This window comes from Aphelocoma coerulescens, chromosome 2 (assembly GCF_041296385.1).
Source record: "Aphelocoma coerulescens isolate FSJ_1873_10779 chromosome 2, UR_Acoe_1.0, whole genome shotgun sequence".
Lineage (NCBI taxonomy): Eukaryota > Metazoa > Chordata > Aves > Passeriformes > Corvidae > Aphelocoma > Aphelocoma coerulescens.
In genome coordinates, this window is record NC_091015.1 from 72869635 (window position 1) to 72895714 (window position 26080).

Sequence of the window (26080 nt, forward strand, 5' to 3'; positions counted from 1 at the left end):
TTTGGAGACACAGAACAGTTCGATTTGTGCTACATTCAAAATTCTTACAAGCAACACGCCAGAAAGCAACACACTCAGGCTTGCCCTGCTCTCCAGACTAACATACAGTGACTCACACACAGAGGCATCCACGTGGCAACTGACAAAAAAGCATTCCCAAAATATATTAAAAGCATCTTAATGTAAAGCTCTGACCATGGCAAGTTCAGAGAACTCTGTCCTCATAAGCAATTTCTCAAACCCAAGGAACTGACAGCTAAGCATCATCCTTTCTAGCAATTAAACTGTAGTCAAACTGAAGCAAGAGCCGGCAGCGAACATTAATCCTCCATCACTATTCCCCAGTCATCCAGGGTAACAAGCAAGTCTTTTTCAAGTGCTCCTACAAATGCTCCTGACCAAAATATAACCCTGCTCCTATGTCTGAGAGTACATGGTCAAAGAAATCTCTTCAGGTTATAAAAAAGTAGTCTGTTCCCCCATTAGCTTTTATAAACCTACTATAAATTTTCCTTACGCATGAAGAACCATGAGGTATCTGCAGCTAATGTCTCTGTAGAATACCCTACAAAGCTCCTCATCATCTGGGTGTCTATGCTGAACTCACTTCATCACTTCTATTTATGCTTCATTTGCTGATTGTTTAACCATCTACTACAGGGGCATATTCCACATAGGAGGATGGATGTTACTAGGAGTTGAAATTTACCTTTCATGGTTCAATCCTTCTCAAATTCATTCTTCTGGATTACATGAAGTTCAACATTGCCAGAACTAAACTCCACTGCACAACCACCAGAGCATACAGCCAATGCTCTGTCACTAGAATTAACCCTAAACATGTCGTGCATGCTTAAATTTACCTACATGAGCTCTCTGCACGTGTCTCTGAAGATAGTGTGCACATAGGATTTATTTAGGTTCTTCAGCGTGCTCCCAACTTTCAGTTGCCAGGCCTGTGATTGTGAAATAAAAACACTAAAAGAAAAAAAAAGCCACTCATAGATGAATAGGTGATTTTAAAGAGGATAAAGACAGTACACACTTGTCATATCTAGTACTAATGGCAGTGATGCCACTATGAGGAGAAAACAGACTCTAGTTCTTATCTAGTTCCCCCATAAACAGGGGACACATTTCCCAGTTTGAGAACTAGGAGTTCTATCCTGTAACAGAGACAACATCCTCAAAGCTGGACTCCCCACTTAACAGAAAGTTGCCCAACAGGAATAAGAAGCTGATGATGAGGAAGCCGAGGTAGGAAAAACTCACCACAAAGAGGTCATATATCTTGTACTGTGCTACAAGTCAGAAGTGATAAGTAACAGAAGTCTAGCCACACACGGGTTAGGAAGTCTTACAGGGAACACCGGAGCAGTAATACACAGCTGCCAAAACCACAATTATACGTTAGTTTACAGAGACTTGGGGAACATGCAGTGCTGCGGATGAGTCACAGCATGATGCCACATAAGCTCTACGCTGCAAGAAACCATCCCAACAGCATCCAGACTCACTGTCGCCCTCACTGCCTTATAGGACACTTCTGGCTGCACTGGGAATCTCTCTTCCTCCCAAAGAACTGTGAAATCTTGATCGTCTACAGTTGTGCAACTCCATCCGCTACATCCCATGAGCCTCACCTGTTTTCTTCTCTCCTCTGTCTCATTTCACCATCTCTCCTCATTCTCCTAACCATCTCACCATAGAAGTTTCAGATTTTAAAAAGAAGAAAACCACCACACCCACATCCCGAGTATTCCCATAATAACTGCATGTTAGAGCACTCTTTTCAGGCCTGAACACCAAGAATCAGCACACAAAACAAACTTGTGACGAACAGAAACTCCAATCTTCTAAAAGCAGGAATCAGCGTCGCTGGAACTGTAAGGCAATTATCTCAAGACAACATGTACAGAAATAAGTTACTTTACTGCCTCTCACAGTATCAACATCCAAAAGCTTTTACATCCAGATTATGAGTCAGCTTGAATCTGAAAGAGAAATCTGTTGCAGAACAGGTATGCCAGTAAGGTTATCAAGCAATGCAAAAACCATACAGGGCTGTGACTTTACAAGTTAAAGACAATAGGGGAATTCTTCACCAAGGGTACAAAACACCAGAATTTACATCTCTGTTCACTTTTCTCCATTGCTCAGCTGCTTCAGAGACAGTTTCATGACTGCAGTGTTGTAGAGAGAACAGAAACACCTCTCATCACCAGAAAAGCAGTGTGGGGTATTTTGCATACTTAAACACACATCATGCATTCCCTGCCCCCTAAAAAAGGATTGTACATTATCTTTTTCTCCTAAATTGGAACTGCACTTATAACCATTTGAAAAGTACAAATCCAAACACAAGGACTAACCTTGAATTCTCTGACTGATAAGGCACTTAATGAGCAGTGAATAAAGATTTGTCTTTTAGCTTAATAAAGAATACTAAAAATACCTCACCATGAGGATGGTTCACCCCAAAAATTACACAGTAGTCACTACCATTTTACATGATACTTAGGAAGGAACATTTGAGCATTGTGGAGAGGGTTGAGAGCAGGGTGGAGAGCAAAAAATGGAAAGACCAACTGCTGATTCTGAGCAACTAAAAGCACACACTGGAAACCAGCAGAGATCTTAGTCAAAATACTTCATCAACCACTATTCAGGCTGCAGAGAGCTTATTTTAATAATACAATAACCTATTTAAGAGATCTCTACTTTAAAACAATAAAATAAACTAAAATCTAGTATTAAAATTTTATTGTGGAGTATAAAAGTACTTTCAAAACAACACTTGAAACAAAGGACCAGATTCTGAAGTGACTCACAACCCATGAATCAATACCTGTACAGTCTTAGTAAGTTTCTTTATTTTGCACTTGGATGAATAAAACTCATGCTGCAGCATGCTTTGCTGTGTCTGTATGGGGATGGCCAAAGTCTACATAAGCATGGCTTATTCAACACAATGAACAGGAGACAATGCCTTTGAACACTGAAGTCCATATTAGATTGTAGCACCTCATCTGCTTTTCAACAGCAGACTCCTTCCTTTTACACCTGTCTTCTTTTCAACATGAGGTCTTAAGAAGATCAAGAGCATTTTTTCCTTTCTTGTCTTCTTCCTTCTTTCTTCTACTCAAATGTGCTGTTTAAGCAGATGGAGAGTCTTAATGAAACCTCAGTTATATCCACTGGTAAACAAAACTGACAAGTGTTTAGAAAATTAACAAGTAGAAGAGGAAAAAAACCCCAGTTATTTTTTTTAATGGGATTTCAAAATATTATTTGATACTTGCTTTAGAGGAATACATAACTTCTCTGCACAGGGAGTTACAGAGCTGTAAGACATGTAACTTGGACTATAAACACTAAGATCCAATAGGAATTGGCAAGTCTCGCTGACACAAGTCCTGCCAACTAAACATAATAACGGAGTGAGCTCTACACAGCAATTTCCCATCCAACACAGTTGCAGAAGAAATTTTTGAGACAGTGCATAGGATGCCTGAACTAATTTTAGATTAGTCTAAAATTGCACAAGTAAAGCTAAAGGTCTGTAACGTAACCCAGTTTCTAAGTGCTAAATCAAAGTCAAGCCCATTGAATGAGCAGAAACAATTCTTGTTTCTGGAATCCCATGCTAGAGGAGGACTAAGTTCTGTGCTAGCATTTATTTCCAAAATCCACAAAAGTGTAGCACAGGTAAGCTTTTATTCGTTTAGTTTCACTGAATGTTTACTAACAGTTTTTTGCTTCAATCTTCATAAAAGTTAGTGTTCACTCCTCTGATATTTCTAAGCAACACCTTTCCCACCCCCAGCATGTTTTACAACGGCTGAGGAGGGAATGCTTTGGACCTGAGCAGCCCTGAGCCAGAAGCAATCTGTACAAAATAACAAGCATACTTAATGTCTTGATCCATCAAAATGGATTCAAAGCTGGGCTAAAACCCATTAATTCCACAGAACTAGAAACATACAGATGTCAACATATGTGAATGCAACTACCCACTTCAGAAGTCGAAGAATTCTGTGTCTGACTATACCCGTGCAGTTCCATTTTTCAGAGAGAAAGTGCAGCTACACAGCACACATACCAAACTCCCTTCCCAAACAAAAATCTTGCTCACAATATTTGAAAGCTCCCAGCTCGCCCACTTCCTGTTTTTCACAGCAGGCATTACTCGCACCATGAGAGTTTCTTCCTCCAGGGCGTATCTCACAGGGAGCACTCCAGCAGGTCTGCAGGCATATCTAAACTATACAGCAAGTCATGCTGCCAAGAAACCAAAACCAGTTTTAGAACCAGTAAAGCCACCATCAGCTACACTGTTTTCAGAATATGAACAAGCACCCATGGTACAGGCCTACACTGATAGCAGCTGGTCCACACGTTTCTGTGTGGCTCAGGCTCATAAAAGAGCTTCATGTTCCCACAGGACAGCATGCCAGATTTGTTCAGAATGCTGCCTACCTTCACACTGTAAAAGCAAATACAAAAATAGGTTCAGCTCTTCTGCTGGTTTCCCTTTGCCTATTTTTAAGCTGATGCAGTCCCTGACTTTTAATCACCATTGCTGTTATTGCAGTATCTGTGTATTGCTGATTCACACTCTGGCCTGTCCCCAGAGAGAGGCAGTCTTTGCTCTGAAAAGCACAGCCCTCAGTTTTCACCTTTGGATATAGACACTCCTGGAAGCAACAAAGGGTGCTTGTACAGAAAGAACATTTTTGAAACACATGGAAAGCAAAGAGGATATTAGATCCACGTTCAGTTTCAGGTAAGTCAACTTGTAAGGCAGGTTGCATTGTTACAACTTCCAGTTAACAACAGGAGTCTGTCTGATGCTGCTGTTCTTCCGTCTATGTTTTTTTCCAATCTTGAAATTAGACAGAAGACACTGGAAATAGTGCTTGACTCCTTCATAATGGAGCAATTACTGCAGGTAAAGCTCACTTTATTTCCTAAAGCAAGAACTTTATTCCAGTATCTTTTCAGTAAATGTTGTCTCAAAAGCTTAGGAACATGTAGGAATCAGGCTAATCCAGACACTTTTATTTAAGTAATAGTTGTCCAAGACACTGTGACAACAGACAATCTTTCACCTTAGTGAGTATTTCTATCTTTTCCTCAAGAAAACAGAGGTATTGATTTACAAAATAGCTCTTGCAAAACATTTCTTCTTTTTTTTTTCATACCATAAACAATATTAAGTTTAATTTCAAGAAATGTTTGAAATTCAGATCATGTTAAGCAACAGTTACTATTACTAACTGCTTCACTGTATAGGACAAAAAGATTAAATCCCTATTTGGCATTCTATCTGAACTTCCCAGATGACTTAATATAAAAGAAGCCTTAATATAAACATGCCTTCTTAAGAAGAGATTGACAAGAATTACTTAATTTCAAAAAGTAGAAACTACACTGCATAATTTCTGGCTATCACCTAGCACTGAGGGTTTTTTGTTTCTTCCATTTAATGTATGTATATACATTTACATAAACTAAATCAAGACTTAGATTTAATAATGACTAGAAACTAGAGGTCAGTTTCATTTACAACTACCAAAATTACTCTGGGACTCCTGTCCCAGCAACTGCAACTTTTATTCAATTTTTAGTTCTCAGTTTCAGATTCTAGATATAGACTTATTTCTATTCTAATGTTATGAACAGTTAATTTTCTAAAAAGTTAAGGTAAGGTATCAAAACCTTAAGGTAGTTCCTTCCTTCACTGCACTCCCATCTTTCCTACATCCCTCCCAGCAAAATTTCAAAAGCACAGAACAGCCATCTGAATCTTGACAACCCAGAAGTAGCTTCTGGAACATATGCATTAGAAAAACTAAGGTAAAGAGGAGTTAAATTTAAGAAAGCCATAATGCGAACTCATTTACAATCTTATACCAACAGCAGTCACAAATAAGGTTTTTTGGACTTGTCTGTGGAAAGAGCATACCTACTCCAGAATTGTACTACTAATTTAATAATCACCTGGGTTCCCTAAAATAGTTCAGCATTTGAGTAATTCAGTGTCTTATTTCTACTTAAGAAAGATCAACAGCAATGAAGGAAAATGAGATGCAATTGTTTAACAGTATCATGAGGTGTTCAAGAAAAGAAACAGCTGTTTTGTGAAATCAGGAATGTTTTTAGAAAAATGTCAGGACAGACAACTTTGGAGTCTTTCAGTATACAAGTTCAAGTGCGAGACACACCTGAACTTGAATTAATTAATAAAACTTAAATTTCTATTTTGAGTAGTCAAAAGCTACACAGAAGTATTCAGATAATACTTCTCTGCTGAAACATGGTATTAATCCAACTTTTCAACTTTTTTGTCAGCATATTTTGCATTAAGGAGATGAAATGTGGTTAGCACAACCACAAGTTTGGGGGTATTTTTAGGATTGGGGAGATTTTTAAAGTACTTGGAAGGGAAGGAGAAATAGAATTCTCAGCTCTTTGGAATCTACAAGGTACAATCCTGTATCATCCCACCTCCATCATACTGATATTCTCTCCTGAAACAAAAGATCATTCACCTGGAGTAGACCACCTCTGCTCCAGTGCAAACACACACATCACCAAGTGAAAACACACTGCCTCTCTCTCTCTCCCCCTTGGGTTCCACCAATTACAATTAAAACCCAAGAATTAATATACTTCCCATCCACTTTTATGAAAACTTTTCAATTCAGTTTAGCAAGTAAAATGTCTAAAAAAGGCACTGAATGACATCTATTTGATGTCTGCCCTGTCAAGAAAATATAACCATTCTGAAAGCGCTCATCCTGTAATCATTCTGCTTAATGCCAGGAAAACACTTTACCTCCTCAGCTTCAGATCAGAAAGGGAATCAGAAGGGGATTTTTAAAAGCATAATTAAGACTGAAAATATTTGATGACAACTTGACAGCACTGAATGTTCACCCTAGAAAAACTGATTACAGGGCTCACTCATACTGTTACCTGTAATTTTGTATCCATATGCAGCCAGCTGTCCAGCCATGTATTCACCATCTGAATTATTGTGAGAACATCCCCATGTACGAATCCAGATTTTCTGAACACCAGGAATAATGCTGTCAAGTAAAAAGGAATGAGAAATGCAAGTTAAATGATGAACAAGCTCCCCCTTTATGCCCACTGAACTGACTGAATGAACTGTAATTCTTCAAACATAAAATAAGCAACACAAACAGTAACAACTCCAAAACAGCTGAGGAAAAACAGTAATTATGTGATTTTAGTGTAATGGGTATTAGGCCTTGCTGGGATAGAGTAACTTTCCTCACAGCAACCCATACGGTGCTGTGTTTTTTATCTGTGACTGTAAAGTGTTGATAAGACACCGGTGTTTCAGCTATCATTGAACAGTGCTTGCTTGTTTCCCACTGTGCTCCATCCCACCACATGCAGGCTGCAGATGGACAACAGCCTGGGAGGAACATGAACAGAATAGCTGACCAAAAGGATAATTCATTCCAGAAGGCATCATGTTCAGCAATAAAAGCTGTGGGTTTGGTCTTTCCAAAATAACCATTGTTCCAAGACTGGTTGGGTACCAGTCTGCTTGTGGGAGGTGGCGAATGGTTGCTTTTGCATCACTTGGGGTTTTTCCCTGCTCCTTCCTTCACTTTATCTGTCTTCATCTCAACCCACAAGCTTTCTCACTTTTACTCTTCCAGTTCTCTCCATTGTGGTAGAGTCAATCCACCACAATTAGCAAGAGATAGAAAAGAGTTCTAGCATGGAGAAGGTGCAAGAGCTGTAGGATAACAACAGATTCAGTACACTGCAGTTATCTTAAAGCAGCAACAAAAACCCCAACAAAACACACATATAAACACACCAAAAAAAAACCCCAAACCTAAACTCCCCAACTTTTTCAAAATGATCACATCATGTACAACTAACCTTCAAGTGACACCAGTGAAATTAGGCCACCAGCAAACAAACTGCAATCTTTTGATATTATGGCATGCATCGATTGTAGTTCCCTCCATACAAGCCAGCTCTATAAATTAACTTGATGGCCACCAGCTGTACGAACAGTGGAAAGCTCCCATCCCAACCCTTCCGGGCTACAGAAGCAGCATGGCAGACATGCAGTGTGGAGCTAGCACATACAGTGCTCCAAGAACCAACAAGAAGTTCTGCAAGAAGCTCTCACTGAAATTCCTGGGATAACTGCCAATTGAGCTAAAGACGCCAGTACAAGAACACCACACATCCTGGAACACAATACTGCACCCTGCCTACAGCTTCTTTTTTTTCCCTCCCCCTCCACGCTTCTTTTTTAACAGACACTTCCCCTAATTAAAAATAGAAATTTGTTGATGGAACATTAATGATCATTAAGTGTAAACACAGGGTATTTAGACTTCCTGCTGTCCAAACAACACATGTTCAATGCACTTTCTTGGGTACCAAACACTAAAACACAGCCTGTTAGAGAATATATAGTACCTGAACACTTTGGGGCATGAAGTACTTGTGTGGAGTATCTACAGAGCACCAGTTCAGCTGTCCATACACTCCTGGCAGACCAGGGCCAATGCACTTTTAGGGGCATGCAGATAAAGATGCATTGTTATGCTTATAAAATCTCTTTTGAACACAGATGAAAACTCAAAATTTAATTTCTCCACAGGAAATTAAATTTCCATCCACAATTTATTTTCATCTTTATCGTACACGGAAATTTTATCCGCCAACTTTAAACAAATGTGCAAAAAAAGGAAAAAAAAAAAAAAGAAAACCCCCAGATCTCAGAACTGCAGTAGAAACTATAATCAATAACTGAGTTGACCTATACTCTAATCAATTCTACTGCAGCAGATTCTGTTCTCATGGAAATCACAAGTAGGAAAAATGCAAAGATACATTTCATGCTTATTGCAAACTATTTCCACTGAAATAAAACCGCAAGTTCAAAAGAAGTTTTACACCATGTCACTGGCTCAGGGAACAGTTCAGCACACTGAGCATATGTAAGTCCCTGGGCCCTGACAGGATGCACCCACAAGAGAGACAGGGACATACTGGAGACAGTCCAACAAAGGGCCATAAAGCTCACAAAGGGACTGGAACATGTCTCATAAGAGGAAAGGCTGAGAGTGCTGGGACTGTTCTGCCTGGAGAAGAGAAGGCTCAGGGTGATCTCATCAAAGTATACAAATACCTGAAGGAAGAGTGCAAAGAAGACGGAGACAGGATTTTTTTCAGTGGTGCCCAAGTGACAGGACCAGAGGCAACATGCACAAACTGAAACATGGGAGGTTCCTCCTGAGCATCAGGAAACAATTTTTTCACTCTAAGAATGACCAAGAACTGGCACAGGCTACCCAGAGAAGTTGCAGAATCTCCATCCCCTGAAAATACTCAAAAACTACCTAGTCAGAGTCCTGCCAACTGGTTCTTCGTGGCCGTGCTCAAGCAGGGGGTTTGGACAAGATGACCTTCCAACCTCAAGCCTTTATCAACTCTCAGGATTTTTTTCTTATTTCTCATTTCAGATGTCAAAAGGCTACTCCAGGACTGCATTTTGAAAGCTCAGATTGTATTCAGGTAATTAGCATGAAACAGACAAATTTTCAGAAATGTTTTACACATAAAAGCATAACAAAAACCATTTTTCCAGTCTGATTATTCCATTCATCAACATCTCAGCAATAACTGATTTCCATAGAAAATCTGTCTAGGAAAAGAAATTTGCTTAGGATTTATTATTTATTCTCTCTACGTTGTATAAGGACTATTTTACTCATTGTTATCTTGTATACAGGTTTTACATTAAGCCATAACACAAACTTCCACCTTGTTTTTAAAAGCTGAAAAGAGCATACAAGATACAAGAAAAGCAACGACACAGGGCCGGTGTAAGACTTTACCTGTCACTTGGGGGCTCATCATCTGTCTGAACGTTTTTTTGGGAGTTGCGTTTTCGCACTTTGGGAAAAACATTCTTTCTCACAAACTGCCGATCGTGTGGCTTCAAATCTTCTGCTGACACGATGTCTTCGATATCCTCAAGCACGGACTCACAGGCAGCAGGCATCTTCAGGAAGCACTGGAAAAGACTGGCATTAGCAAAGCATTTGAGTACAAAACCAAGGCCTCATATGTACTGCACATTTCTCATAAAGAAAAGTCAGATGTATTTCTAAGCATACGTGCAATATATCGCACATATGAGGGATATTGAGCACATAAAAACAATCCACTATCCAGACCCCCGATACCTCAAACGCAGGCAGGGAGAAACTCACACACCATACAGATCCTTAATGGCGTGTTTATAATCATCTGTACCTCGTCATCTTCTAATTCAAACACCCTTCATCTCCTCTGACACAACGCATCCAAGATACAGATATTTTTAATCATGTCAGCATCATAATAAAATAGTGAGCTCATGCTATGTGATGTATGTACTTCCACTCACACCACAGAAGAAGAATGAAAGTTACAGAATCCAAGTGACTGCTTCAGAGGCCATTCTGGATCTCGTATTTGCATGTGGACACTATCTAAATATGTTTTCATAGTCCTTCTGAAAACAAACCAACCTACTCCTAGACTTCCTGATTCCACAGCCTTTCATCTGAATTAGTTCATTCATTGGGACAATAAAATAAAAATTTCTGTTTTCAGGTACAGAACATTAAACAACTATACCTAACTAATAAAAAATAAATATATTATAATCTGGCTAGAATAATATACTAAAAGATTGCTAAAATCTAATTATATTTTCCACAGGAAAGTGAATACATATGTATATGTATCTCCCAGCATATGTCAAAATCCAGGTTAGTTTTCAGGAATCAAAAAAAAAAAGCCATTTGCTATAAGAGTCTATAAGAAATGTTGCTGCATTAACTACCTGCCACACTGTGCTGTAATTCCTAATTACAACAAAGCCTGAAGTACCATTGGAAACTCAGGTTTTTTACATAAACCAACAGTTTACTAAGGAAATCATATAAGGGCATTTCACAGAGTTTACAGGGAAAATACAACACTTTGCTAACTGACAACGAAGAACAAAAAAACAAGGCTTTAATTTCTTTAAAATTAGACTTCAGGAATGGCAGATTTGCCACTGGCATCAAAACACTTCCAGACGTTGCAAATGAATTACTGAAGAACATAAGAATTTAAACATCCATGCATTTTCCCAGCATGTGTCCATCAGTCAATCTTGCAAAATATACTTCAAAATAAAACTTCATGTACAATAAAACTTCATGAACCATCACACATCTGCATTTAACTTAAAAAGGAACAGAATGACATCACAGAGGATGCATCTGCCCCAGCTACTTAGGCAATTAGCATTCTTCTAGATAAAAAAACCCAGGATCTATAAAATAATGCAGCAAAAGGTGAACAAAAATAAACATTCCTGAAAAGTCTAACAATAAAGAACACAAGGGAAAGGTGACATCTCTTACACTACTTTATACCACTGACAATACGTACAAATAGATAAAGTCATCAAATCAATATCTGGAAGGGAATAAAAAGTTTTGATTTGTTGTTTTTTTCTCTCCTACAGAAAAATATCCAGTGTAATGGAGCAGCTGGAAAAACAAATAAGCTTAGCTTATTTCGGTGACCCATGGAAGAAAGAATAAAGCCAAACTAAAATGCCTACCTTTTTAAGCAAGGTCTAAATCCTCTTGGACAGTAATCCTGGGGGGTGGGGGAAAAGGAAAAAAGATATGGCATGAACAAGAAGAACTAGCAGACAGAAAACCGTGAATCCAGGTTATTGCCCAACAAGTATTCATCCTCCCTTTGCAGAAATACATTCCTTGCTCAGCTTGACCTCATGTGGACTGGGTACACATGCTGGCTGGCTGGGTGGAAGACTACCCACATTTTCCCTGTCTCCTGAGCAGGGGCACTGTTCTTTTAATCCTTCTTCTATAGAGTCTTTTTTTTTTTTTCCAAAGTCAGATGTATTTAAATTATCTCAGACTTCCTCCAGATTCTGCCTTCAATCAGTTTAAGATTTTGAATGAAAGAAGGGAGAGATTAACAGTAAATTTTAGTTCAAATCATTCACAATTTTTTTTTAAATTAGAACACTGTGAAGTTATTTTAAAATAGATTATTTGATATCTGCACTAGTTCCATATGCATGCATGGTATCTCCTTCACAAGGAAAAAAAAAATAAAGACAGATTCCTGCAGCTATTCTGGCAGATTGACTAAAATAAGAAGCAATAACAAAATTAGAAGTTAATGTATTCTTCTCATACTGCCAAGCTGCACCTACAGAACTCTACATTTCTCTTAAAAAGATGTCAGTAAGCAAATAAAAAACTACAGTTGTTTTAACATCTTCTCACAAACAAAACTTCCCTTGTGCCAGTCTGTTTTGGTCACCCCTCCTCAAGCTCCTTGCACATATGGAGGACTTCCATCCAGGTGGAAGAGGACTGCTCTTTTCAGCTATTTACCAACAGATATCTCCGGGAAAGCCCCAGGATCTTATCCCCGGGCTCACACAGAGCAGAAGAACACTGTACCGTTAATACAGAGTGAGACCAAGTATTATGTACATGTACACGTGCATGTGAATATATGTGTGTATACATACAACACAGACTGACAGAATTGTGAGCGTTGGGAAGGGACCTCCAGAGATCATCCAGCCCTGCCAAGGCAGGGCCACCTGGAGCAGGTTACAAGGGAATGTGTCCACGTCGGTTTTGAATGTCTCCAGAGAGGGAGACGCCACAGCCTCCCCGGGCAGCCTGTTCCAGTGCTCTGCCACCCTCAAAGTTCTTCATGTCAAAGTGAAACTTCCCGCGTTTTATGGCCTCGTCCTGTCACTGGGCACCTGAAAAGTCTGGCACCATCCTGCTGGCACCCGCCTCTGAGATACTGATATGAATTAACGAGATCCCCTCTTAGTATTCTCTTCTCCAGACTAAACAGGCCCAGCTCCCGCAGTCTCTCCTCACATACATAAATATGTCACAAGTACAGCCCACGGGCGAGGGGCAGCCGGGCCGCCGCCTGGACCACGCACACCCCGAAGCCCGGCTGGGCTCGGCTCCCCTACCCGGCTTCCACCCCGCTGAGAGTACCCCATCCCCGAGCTGCATCCCGGCCGCCGACCCCTCCGGAGATTCCCGCCAGGAGGTTCGTCTCCTCCTCCCGACATTAACGCGGAGCCTTGGGAAGGCCCCGCAGCGGATGGGAACATCGCGCGGGCAGGAGAAGGGGACCGGCCACACCGTCAGAACCGGGCAGGGGAAGGAAGGACGGGACGGAAGAGGAGAGGAGCGGAGGGAAGGGGGCCGGGGCCCATCCCGACCCCGACACTCACCCGCACCTTACCCGGGCTCCGCCATCGCGCCCCGCCCCCAAGCCCCGCGCGCGCAGCGACGCCAGGACGGCGGCCGGCGGAGGCCACAACAGCGCGGAGGGCGCGGCACCGCCGCTTCGCCACTGAGAGCGCGGTCCCCGGCGGGAGAGCCTCCCGGACCCTTGGAGACTCACCTTCGTTTTAATTGGAAATTAGCAACCCCAGCAATGCCTACCCAGTTAAAGCGGCTGCGATTCTGATGTATCTGATCCAAATGGGTGATGAGCTATTCAACCCTCTTCTGGCCACAACGCCCTTTCTTTATTATTATTTTTAATCGTTAATTTCCTCAAAATACAATGCTAGTAGCAACACTGCTGAATAGTCTAAACGATATTGGTCAAAACAGTTGGTATCAGATGGCTAGAGTTTCTGGCACTGTTTTCCTCCAAACTTTTCTGATTGATATTTAGTAAAACACCGGTGTGTTGGACTTGGATGGCTGAAGCTAAAGTTCTGAGCAGATTAAGTGTGCAGTGTCCTTGATGATCAAAGTGTTGTACAGAGTGAGCATAATATTATTGCTTTGGCTTTAAAATGCACAGTTAACCTAAAACGATTATTTATATTGTATCTTTCTTTAGCATATTCTATTTTGAGGTAGTCAGTTTTGGAATGCAAAAATCACCACTTCCTGTAGTTGCAAATCAAACATCAAGTTTCTCTCTTTAGAAGGGGCCTTTGGAGCCAGTTTACTCTTTAAAAAGCAGATTATAGTCTCCCTGGAACTGGGGGGAAAGGTAATGAAAACCCTGAGTGTATTCCATAGTAGGTCTGTTGGTCCACTCGCAGATAAAATGTGGCAACCTCTAATTACAAAAATTATTTCCCTCTCCTTTTCCTACAAACTAGTGCTTATTTTATGTAATGCTTAGCTGACAATGCCCACAGGGAAAAAAAAAAGAAAATGTGGCCAAAGGAACAGGAGAGATTTAAAGAAGAGAACTGGGACAGAAAGAAATAAGCACTTCATTTAAATCAGTCCTTAAGAACAAATCATTCTGAGCAGGACTGAGCACTATTAATATCACCCTGGTCTCATGATGGAGTCATTGTTACTGTTTAAGATATATTTGCCTTCCTGTTTGGTCTTTGTTTAAGCACACAAGTACTTTCCAGAGATTCTCTCAGCAAGACACTGTGTGATGTGTAATTTGTTACTTTTGTAGCATTTTTAGCCCAGGAGAGAATGGAGGAAAATATTTCAAAATGGGTGGCCATGCTGATCTATTTCAGACCTCCTCCTATGGTGTCAGCAGTCCTTACTAGGCCAGTAGTAATGGTATCTATACCACCAATCAGCATTTTAACTGCTGCCTGATAAGGTTAGCACTTCTCTTCCTTTTTGCTTTTCAGTTTCCCATGTTCAAAGTATTTCACATGCAGTCCTTGAATTCAGCTTCTCTGTTCTGGGAGCACTGCACTGCACTACCTCACAGCTGTCCCCACCAGCCAAGTGTTTGTGCTCTGGTTAAACGCAGCTGGGCACGCACAGCTGGTTTATGGCTGACTGCAAGAGCAAGGCACAGACAGCCTGCAAGACATAACCAAAAATCTCCAAATGGCCAACACTGACCAACACTACTCATTAAGGGGAGGCAGTGATCTCCAAGAGCAGCTCCCAGGCAGGAAAAACCCATGAGTCCCATACCTAGTGACATAAATAGGCCACACTGATCAGTTCCAGCATGATCCAGCAGAGCCTTTACTTTGTCCTGCTGCCAAGAATGCATAGTAGCAAGCAGCCCTTGTGCCAGCACAGTCGTGTTGAGTCCTAGGATGTAGCCACAACATGGGAGGCACTCTCCCAGTGCTTTTGAAGCTCACAAACCTAAGCTGGTTTGTGGCATATTCATAGTAACAAATCAAGCTGCATCAGACAGCAGGTAGCACAGCAGGTAGGGAAGGAAGCAGATGATTCCCTACACCTCCCGATCAGAGGAAAGAAGTTCATCCATATCTATCTGGGAAAACTGCTTTTTATGTGACAGTGGCTAGGAGTACAACTTCCAGTACTGGCCTTCTCTGGGCTGGCAGCAGATATGCTTCATTTCCTTGAGTGTCCAAAGAAGAGCTTTAGATTATTTCCTTTCCAAGTTGACTGCAGACCTTACTTCCTACTCTTCAGGTCTGGTAGACTCAAAGACATCAGCCTCAGACTGGGTTACCAACTAAGTCATAGGTTTTGCAGGAGTAGGAAAAATAAAAAAACTACTGGGAAAATAAAATCTAAATCTCAAATTCAGCTCCTGGTTAGTAGAAGACACATCCTTAGTTGGTTTAGAGTATCTCAACTAACATCCTTAGGGAAGGAAAACATCCAGGGAGGTGAGGGCTCAATTTTTATATGGCAACCTTATTCTCTGCTAACTAACATCAGTTCTGTGTGGAAATAGCTGGGAAGATATTCAGAAAAAAATGGAGAGTCCTAAAAGAGATACAAGAAATTAGATTTTTTTCCCCTCTATTCTTGAAATTTAGGAGAATCTGGCTGATCACTTGTGAGCAACATTCAGCACCACTCAGAACTGGTAACAATCCATTTTATCCTGTTATATGTGACACTTTCTCCCTGTCAAGTTTTAGAAAGAAAATAGTGGATAAAGAAACTCCCAGACTTAATAAAGGCCAAGCATTCTTCTGACCATTGCTTAGCTGTAGAGTAATATCCAGGCAGATCTTGCTTCAGCAGGAAAAGCAGAATGGGGAGATGAATTCTACTTGTTTATGCTTTGGTTAATATCACTGCATTGACTTTGCTCTACAGGCTCGTGGTTCACTTAATGTTGAGAATTGTTGGCTCCAGGAACGCTAATGGCTTCGTGCATTAACTGTGTTTCGTGTAGGGGTAAAAGAAAAGACATATACTAACTTTGGTGCTTTTAAACATGTAGCTTTGTTTCACTCTACAGAAAGTACCTTATGTATCTTTCATACTTTCTACAACAAAAATGTTCGTGTCTGCATCAAGACCAAGGTGCACTTTATTCTTTCAGGTGTAAGTCAAAAGGAATATAAAGTGACTGTTTCTTGTCATTTGTAGGTGGATGAGTTCTTACTGTAGGTTCAAGAGCATGAACCTCCCCTTTTACTTTCAAACTCCTTTCCTGTGTGTAAAGGAATAAATAGTTGCCTATCATTCAGGCCATTCTGACAGATTTTTTCAAAACCTCTTCCATCTGCTGGCAGCCAAGGAATGCAGCACATACAGCCCCCAATAAAATCTCCCTGAAACTAATACTTGTACACTGAATAATGTTGAGGTACATCCAGAGGAGCAGGAATAAGTATTTTAACTGGCTGGGTTTTTTTTATCCTGCACCTCAGCACATGGCAAGTTTGCAAAGCAGATACAGAAAGCAGAAGGAAGGAGAGGGGAAAATGACATGAAAACTGGTAATCCATAGCAGATTCTAGGGGCAAATAAAAAAGTGCTTACGGCAACTGTAGAATAGAGAAACTGAGAACAGGCCAGGGAGGTACAGCAGATATTTATTGCCATCTCTGCTTCAAAGGGAGATCAGAGAACACAGCCATCTAGCCCTCCCTTATTATTTATTAAGAATATAGAGAGGACCTTTGCAATCTTCCTTTCAGTACTGCAGTGTGGACATGTTTGAATACATACAGGTGCACAGAGGAAGTAACAGCCTTCTCCTAGTGTGCAGGAAGTTGAGAAGATACAAATCACTTGCTCAGAGGTACAACATTACAGCATTTAAGCACTCAACCATATTACAGTGATTTTATTATCCTGGGTTTTTTTTATTTTTTTTTTTTATTTTTTTTTTTTTTTGCAATTGATGGATGGCGTGTATCTAGAAAGGTGCTAAAACAATACCAGAAAAGATGTACAAGTTTGTAAATACAGGTCTGGCACAAGGGACTGTTGGAAGTGACTCAAGAAAACACAACTTCTTTTCAAGCTACTATTAGGAAACTTCTGGAGAATTATCAGTAGGAAGGTTAAGCAGATCCTCAACAACTGCTTTCATGTGATTTAATCCTACAATAACACAATTTCTATGAAGTTTGCAAGAAGTCTGTTTCTAATTCATATGAGAGGAGAGGGAATAAATAAAAATAAACTTGTATTATCCCAACCTCTGGATCACCTGCTGTGTCTCTTAACACGTGTCTTTTCTTCTTGTTTCACTCTGGCTTAAAAAAACCCACTGAACTTATTGTTGGCATTGTAAAAAAATGGGATTGAAACTATCGTGTCAAATGAGTGTTTGCACTAATAACGAAAACAGTAACAGGTTTCAAGAAACAGTATGACAGGCACCAAGAGTAAGAAAAATTTAAATAGCTGTATACAAATCTAAAGTCTTTAAAAAATTTCATTTTTATTGATTCATTACCATACAAAATTTATTCAAATTACATCCATTTGAAGTGGTAAGATCACAGCTAGAGAACAGGTCACCCTTTAATAAATCTATTTACAAAACTCACCATAAAAGCTTTTTTTGTTGATTTTTTCTTTTTTTTTTTTACAGTATTTTACAGAGGTTTGTTTTGTTTGTTTTTTTTTTAAACTAGCATACAATGCAAAGCTAAATTAGATTAGTATTTTGCCCACACACATTGGGACAAGTGTTTAATTTGTACAAAAAAAAAGATGGTCTGCATTAGTCTTCATTTTCTCTTCCCTCGCAAAAGTGCCCCTTTGTCTCACAAATCTTCATGCTCACACAACTTTTACTTTCCTCTTCCACAAGACAAAAACTTTAAATACTACAATTTTATTTACAGATCCACATCTAAAAAAACTCTTAAAAAATTACAAACCAGCTAGAAAATATTCTGGCAGTGTTTACAAATTAATTCTATTGTACAAAACTGCTAGATAACTAAAGTGTGAGTTGAGAACATATATCAAATTAAATACAACTGCTGAATGATCTATGCAAACATTTGTACATATAAACACACACTTAACACTGTTTAACAGTTCTTTATGTGTTGCCCTTTATACATTTGTTATATTCCAAAACCCACACAGTCATAGTTTCCTTATTAGTACTGTGACTTCTTGCCTTTTCGTGTGTGAGCTTTCATAGCAGCAACTCAATGGTACCAGAAAACCTGCATACATAATATTCTACTACAGTACAAATAGTACTAATTTTCTGAGTATGTCAGATAAGCACAACAGTAATGCAAACAAAAAGATTATATGGGCATCATCTAATCAACATTACATTAATTTAGCCCAGAACATGGCAAAATATTTTACACTCAAGAAAAACAAAATTATTTAAGACTTCTTAGAATTCCTTTGACGTTCAAAAAATAAATATTGGTACTATACTATACTAGCAAAGATCTTCAAAAAATAAATGCAATTCAGTTGATGTGGTACTTACAGTTATGTACTTTGGAAAAAAATTAGTTCCATTTTGCTGGCGAAGAGAATTATAAAAAGCTGTAAGCAGAGGAAGCTAACCCACTGAGATAAATATGATATATTGAACAAACAAAGCTTGGCATAAGTGTTTTCCATAGAGGGAAAAACCCACAGTGCATCTCTAGTAGGCACTTAACATGAAGCCCCACTTAGTACCACAAAAATTCATGTACCAGTTCTAATGCACACTGGGGGCAGTAAAATTGAACTGTGCATCTTCGTTCTAGTTTAAAAAAAACCACCAACAAAAACTACTTCCACACACACACACACACACAAGCATTTTTAAAAATCTGCGATTACTACGAGAAGTGGCAGAACTTTATACTTTTCAATATCTGCAATATACACTACATTTACAGTGTATTTTTTTTTCATTAAAAGCTTTTAAGGACATAAGTATTTGACCTCATAATGAGACATATACACAGCTCAAAATGAGCATTATGACAGCAATTTAAACATTCCCACAAGTAGCTGAAGAATCCCATTCCACTCTTTTGCATTACTTCATATTTACGTTCACTGCATGTACAATCCATGTTGTGACACCCAAAAGACATGCATTCTCTGCAGAAGGCACGACCTGAAATACTATTATAAAATTGTTATTTAGGACTAAACCAGTTCATGAAGCCCTTCTCCGTAAGCCCACTTGTCACGGTAAGCAGAGACTGGGGGAGTGTGAAGACAAAACATTTATAGTCACCTGCTTGCACCTGCTGACCCGCAAGGCACTGGAGCTCAGGGTCAAGGAGAAGGCTCTGCTGTAAATGCCTTCCATTGTTTCTTATAGTATTATAGGGAGTACTCAATTAAAGTATCAGCATTGTTCAGGAGCCTAGTTTATTTAATAATGCTATTTTATGGTAAGTAGAGGACAACTCTGAATGACGGCAGGTTTTTTGATTCCATTAAAAACATAGTTTAGGTATGGACAGCACTTAAGACAATCAGCTGTATATAAATTCATCCATCAGTGAAGGAAGCTTCTCTAAATCATAAGCATCAAAGAGGTCACTGATGCCTTCCTCATCCCCAAGGCTCAGCAAATAATCTTCCTGAAGCAGAGGAGGCAGCAAATTCACAAATGGTCCTTCAAAATTTGAGGGAATTTGGTCCTCAGTCTGCTGTAGAAGGTTGGCTGGAGAAGCCAATGGAGAGATTGTTGCCATATTTACTGAGCAGTCACCTTGTCCTGAGTTAGCAGAAGCCACTTCTGTGAGAGGAGAGAGAGGAAAAAAAAATAAAAGATGTCACATTTAATCTCAGTAGAAATATCAGACACAGATCAAACAAAGGAACCACTGCATAAAGAGCCTTTTGTAAAGCATCATTTCAACAATAAAAAAATGGCCTGCATGTAATTTCTAACTTTTTTTGGTATGTTACAAAGGGCTTCTCAAGAATGAACGTGTTGCTATCTCTCTGACTTTTCTATTAAAAAGTTGTCTTACAAGATTTAAACAACTACAGGGGGAAATAAATCAAGCATAGTGAGATGCCCATTTTTCAGTGGAGTTCATAGTCAAAACTGAGAACTAGATAACAAATGTCATCAGTGAAGCAGTGTAGCTCCACATATACTGATACACAGAGATTTCTGCCTCTGGTGTTGAGATGGATCTTTACTGTTACTGTCCTATTTGAAAACTTGAACAAAATTGTTTCTTTCGTCAATATTGCATACACTTTGTTTTCATATGATATGCAAACAGGAAACTTATTTTAAACAAATGATGTAAAGGAAAACGTATTTCCCACTACATAAACCAGAAATGCATCATGAAAAATTGATGCCTTAGATTTTAATTTCTTAGAAAAATAGAATAAGAGCTGGAAATCGAAAGTTCAAAATGAAAAACCTTGAAGAATGGCCATTAGTAGCAAAGAAATAATTTTACCTTTGGAAATGGTTTTGGAGATATTTCCGTTGTGGTCCTGACTATAGGTTTTCATTGGACTGAGGGCATCGTTTTCCTCTGGGCACAGATAAACTTCAATAGGTCCTTGAGTACTGGATAAATGTATCAATGCACTCTGCTAACAGAACAAACATCAGAATGTCATTACACCAATGAACACAACAGAATATTGATGACACTGGGTAAACTCTTACTGGAGTGTGTTTGAGTACAGTTTTACTAATCAAAAGAACCTGAGAACAACACCAAGCCTTTTTTTTCTGAGATGTGAAAGGTTTGGCTGAGGTATCCTGCAGACTAGAACATAAAAACTTTTCCCACTGTAGTGCACAACTCTCAAAATCACACCATTTTGTGTGTCATATCATAAGGAGGGAGGTATAAAGGATTAAACTCTTAACATTTTCTTACAGCCACAATAGCCTGGAGCATTCTGATGGAATGGAGCTGTGGGATGCAAGTCACAGGTTTTATTATTATTCATAACAATAATATTGGATGCATTTGTGTAAACGTTTCTGCTTTAAAAATATGCCAATACATCTTTCACACTCTCCCAAAAGCCTTCAGCATTTATTCAACTGAACTCAAATATCTACATGTAAGTTCACCCATTTATCAGGCAACATTTCCAAATAACAAAAAAAGCCCGAGCCAGATGCCATTTTCTTCACCCAAACTTATTTATATAAGTCCTTTTGCCCCCTCAAGGCACTGATTTTGATGGAGGTTCTGAATAGGAACTGCTAATTTGTTGCAAGAAGTTACATTTTTCCTTAACTTTCACTGATGCAATAAACCAACATGACCCAGGCACAGAAAACCTGCAAAGTTGCTCTTTGCGTTACGATGGAAAATCATAAATTACTCTGGTTACAAATAAACCTGCTCCTGCTGTATTGCATTAAGTTTTTCTAAAAAGCATTAATACAGGCATTGGGTACCTCTTTGCAGACTTGTTTAAAATACTTCCTTTTGTGCCCTTTGACAAAAATGTTCCTCATATTATTTGGATTCTGACAGTTACGTAACATAATAGATAGCGTTTACAAATACAGAGAACAGCAACTGAATGGGGGTTTCCCAGGGCAGAAAAAACAGTTAAGAGTACTTAGGGCAATGCTATAGATAATTAGGAACAAAAGGAGATGGGAAGAGCAGGAGTTGAAGAAGGAAGGTACTATTGAGCAACTGAGGTATGCAAAAAAAGAACACTGAAATGTAACTGCTTGTGACAGAAAGAAATAGGAGCTTACTGCCTGAAGGTGAAAATTAAATAAGTTGGGTATAGAGGATAAGGGAGGTCTAAGCACTAATTTTAATGATTGTGTACATCTCTCCCTGCCTGCCTGATTTCACTGACTTAAAAATCAAAACATAATGCCCAGGGGAAAGAGACAGGAAAGCAAACAACAATAACAGTATGTATTTATGAATACTGATAAAAGACATCCTTTCCTCATTGCAGCAAAATGATTTATTCTTCCTGGCAAAACCTGCAACAAGGTTCAAAGGGGAAAGTAAGGACAAAGGCAGAGAAAAGAAAAAAAGAAGGATGGAAACCATAATGGGCAGGATGATCTTAGGGAAAAAATGTGACAAGGAATCCAGTGCCTATTCCTGTCTACAGGGCAGCAGGTATCACTGAGCTCACTGGCCAGTGCAGGGATGAAGGATTAAGGCACAGGTATGAACAAAACATAGCAGTGTTTGTGGGGTTAGCCCCATCTCTAGCTGCTCCTCGAGTGAAGAAATTAGGTACATTTTTTGAATCTCTAAACCAGCGGTTCCTGTCAATTATTCCCATTTGCCCAACATAGTTGGGTCTGTCTTCCTAAGTGAGAATTAAAGTAAGTGCCAATGAAGCAAAGATGATGATGATGAAAGAAGAAAGGGTGAGAATGTGTTCTAGGAGTGAAACACAAATTTCTACAATAACTGTAATATTTCAGAAGAGAAATTCCTACATGAAAACACATGTTTAAATAAATTAGGATATCAGTTATAGGAGTCGTTAAAATGCTTAAGGCATTGAGTTACCCGTTAACTTTTTAACCAAAATAACAAAGCTGAATTTGAGAAAGGTTTTACGTTGTTACAAACCGAGGAAATCTCAATTTTCAATAAAGAGCTGTTCTTTATATAAAGTATGGCAAAAGAAAATATCTGTAAATAGTGTGTATTACTCTGAAGAAATCTGAAAGTGAGCGAAAAGGAACAAATAACGTGTGTAACCTGATTTTTAAAGTTTCCCCTCTTTAAAAGAAACATCCCTAAAATTTTCAAGAATATAGGACTGTGTGCCTGGGCTCAGTTAGACCCAGGAGACACTGCATCTGTAAAAAAATGATAGATAACCTAGCAGAAAATGCCAGGTTCTCCTTACCTCCACTGGGTCAGGCACTTCAAGTCTTGTTTCTGGAGGAGCTTTCACAACTATAACAGTTTGGTCTTTAAGGCCACTAATTTTTCGAATATCTTGATACGTCACATAAGCTAATGTAATCACTGTTAAGGAATTTTCCATCCCAGGTTACAATACATTCAGACTATTACAAGAGGCAGAAGTCTTTCAATTATTTTTCCATTTTCTCACAGCTACATAGCTCTTAGCCCAAGGTTTTCTGTTCTCTACACTGTGATTGCCATGAAGCCCTGTGAGAACTTCTCTTTGATGTAACAGCTAGGGCCACTGCTCAGTGAAAAAAGGGGTTCTCTGTGCTGAGTGCTTCTCTCCTCCTCTATATGCAGGAAACTAAATAAGCTAAGGCTCAACAACCTGAAATTACTCACAGACTCCATGAAGCAAAAATTTTTATGCACTTGCTATCAAAATCAGAGAGCTGAAAATCACTGAAAAAGTGTATAGGAATTTATAGATGCATGCTATAGAAGTGCATACACAGTATCACTGAATCATAGAATGGTTTGAGCTGGAAAGGACCTTAAAGATCATTTAGTTCCAACCCCTCTGCCATGGGCAAGGACACCTTTCACTAGACCATGTTGCCCAGGCCCCCCTCCAACCTGGCCTGGAGCAATTCCAGGCATAGGGCATCCACAGCTTCTCTGGACAACCTGTCCCAGTGCCTCACCACCCTCACCGTAAAGAATTTCTGTCTAACATTTCATCTAAACCCACCTTCTTTCAGTTTAAAGCCATTCCCCCTTGTCCTGTCACTACAGGCCCTTGAAAAACTCCATCTCCAGCTCCCCCACAGGCCCCCTTGAGGTACTGGAAGGTGCTACAGGGTCTCCCTGGAGTCTTCTCTTCTCCAGGCGGAGAAAAACCGTAATTCAGTTTAAATTTGAAGGGCTTTGCAAACATAAATATGTAATACCTACAACATATATAAAAAATATAAAAATATATAAACATTTATGCAACACTTGTATATTTAGATATTAATTTATATTATATGAAGTTATTTTAAAAGCCTGTTTAAACAGAATGTCAAATTCTGCATAAGCACAGAATAAATATGAATATTTTGCTGTTCAACATGTATATGTCAAAATGACAGTGTTTTGGGGTTACTACATGGTGAAGACTCATGTACTGATCCACGCAACTGAGGTGTCAAAGTGCTTTTGGCTGTGAAAAGAACTGTGAAACGGCCATGATCACATGCATGTGGTTCCAGATCTTTAGTTTTGTATACTGTGAGGTACCTGGCATAATGTTTATGCTAGAGAAATAAAAAGCCTGACTTACTATATGTTTTGGTGGTGTCAATGTGTGCTGTTACTGAGCAGTACAGCAAGACAGACTACCCAAGCTCCAATATATCTTGCATCTATCTTGGAGCAAACAGTTCAAGAGGCAAAGTGACAGGTCATCTTTCACCCAAATGGCTTTTATCAAGGCTTTTACCACTCGTTAAGTAATGTTTGCAAATGCAGATTCATCCTCGCAGGACTCAGTACTGCAAAAATCGAGAATTGTCATGTTCAATTTTGTCTTGCTTATGTCGCTTCATGGATTGTGCTTTTAGCTGAAGGCAGCGCTGATCCTGCTGCCCATGCCACTTGGTGATCTTTGGTTACATCAAAATGTCTATGAAATCCAGTCAAAAGACAACATTCACATAGTTCAAGTACTTTTTACTGGTACTCCCACTTTTTTCCTATCCTTCAGAACAGAGTAAGTCCACTTTATTAGATATTATTTAAACACTACTTATTATATACAGTAATAAGTTTTCACATTAGAATTTAATAAAATGCTTTCTAGTATTGCTAATAGGTGGAAAATGTAAGGAAAGTGACTACTGATTAATTACAAAGGGCATTAACAGCCAAAATAAGTCATATGAACCTTATGCAATTTAGTATTGCTATTACATTAAATAATTCAGACTAAGGTATTTTGAGAGCTCATAAAACCTGTATCTATGATATTCTATTATAGATTCTCTAACCAGAGGAATCTGAAACTTAGTTGCAAGTTTCAGACTAAACTGAATCCCAACTTTGCTTCCTTCTCTGAGCCTCTATTTATAAACATATCAGTTTAAAGTAAAATAAATAAATAAATTTTAAAATAATGACTACACAACTCTGTTACCTTATCAGACTTTCTCTTCATGCCTTTATAATTTCTGAACCCATAAAACTGGGGTTTGCCCTAGGCTCAAAATGCTTGAAAAAAATGCAGGGCTATTGGATATTGTCACTCATTAATCAGTAAGGTTCTTGGTTCTGCTGTATGTGAGCACAAATGTTAACAGTCTCCTTCATGTATCACCTTTTCTTTTTTGTCTTTTCACATTCCAGAAGCACTACAGGCTTAAGCTGCTTAAGTAACTTTTATATCAAACTACATTAAAACCTTTTCAACTTCTTGAAGCTTCTGATGCTTGCTTTCTATCACATCACTTAGAGAGAATTCTCCTAGTATTACAGGGCACAGCAAGGAGGCTGAGCACCTTTGAGGTTTTGGGAAAAAGGATATCTCTGATTCTCTGAGTCCTCTGTTAGCAGCTTGAGGTCCAGGGTGCAGCTTTGGATTAGCTCATCCAGTTTCTTCTCTTCCTGAGTCAGTTCGGTCACCTCCTTCGTGAGGCCTTGGCGCTGCGCCAGCATCCCACCATCCTCTGACAGACTGCAGCCCCTACAGACACAGAGAAGGAAGACATCCCTTCAGCTTCTGTAAAGTTTGACCCTATGCCATGGTAAAGGGGAGAGGCAGGATTTCACACTGCAGATCAAGTTCTTAGTCCTTTCTCCCTAAACCCACCCACAGCGAGTCAACATAAACTATGCTTTCCAGAAAAAGCATCTTTTTAGCACAACACACACATTTTGGAACTGCCACCAAGATGGAAGAGTTGAGTATTTCTA

General features: G+C 39.3%; 2 protein-coding genes across 7 annotated transcripts in view; both read right to left on the bottom strand.

Annotated features, from left to right (window-relative positions):
• The window catches only part of CDKAL1 (CDK5 regulatory subunit associated protein 1 like 1), a 383689-nt gene extending 370266 nt beyond the window's left edge, over positions 1 to 13423 (bottom strand). Inside the window, exons 1-4 of one of the 6 annotated variants that reach the window (XM_069007992.1) lie at positions 13361 to 13423; positions 11675 to 11712; positions 9906 to 10084; positions 6982 to 7094 (exon numbers count right to left, since the gene is read on the bottom strand). In XM_069007992.1, the coding sequence (XP_068864093.1) occupies positions 6982 to 7094; positions 9906 to 10072 (280 nt within the window). In that variant the 5' untranslated portion in view covers positions 10073 to 10084; positions 11675 to 11712; positions 13361 to 13423. Of the gene's footprint in view, positions 1 to 6981; positions 7095 to 9905; positions 10095 to 11674; positions 11713 to 13093; positions 13320 to 13360 lie in introns of those variants that run through there. The other 5 variants (XM_069007993.1, XM_069007996.1, XM_069007994.1 and 2 more) reach the window with 5 other exon arrangements.
• A 4328-nt stretch (positions 13424 to 17751) lies between these two features.
• Positions 17752 to 26080, bottom strand: part of E2F3 (E2F transcription factor 3) — a 41858-nt gene continuing 33529 nt past the window's right edge. Inside the window, exons 4-7 of the mRNA XM_069005868.1 lie at positions 25692 to 25850; positions 23124 to 23238; positions 20717 to 20852; positions 17752 to 20031 (exon numbers count right to left, since the gene is read on the bottom strand). Coding sequence (XP_068861969.1) covers positions 19766 to 20031; positions 20717 to 20852; positions 23124 to 23238; positions 25692 to 25850 — 676 coding nt within the window. The 3' untranslated portion in view covers positions 17752 to 19765. The remainder of the gene's footprint in view (positions 20032 to 20716; positions 20853 to 23123; positions 23239 to 25691; positions 25851 to 26080) is intronic.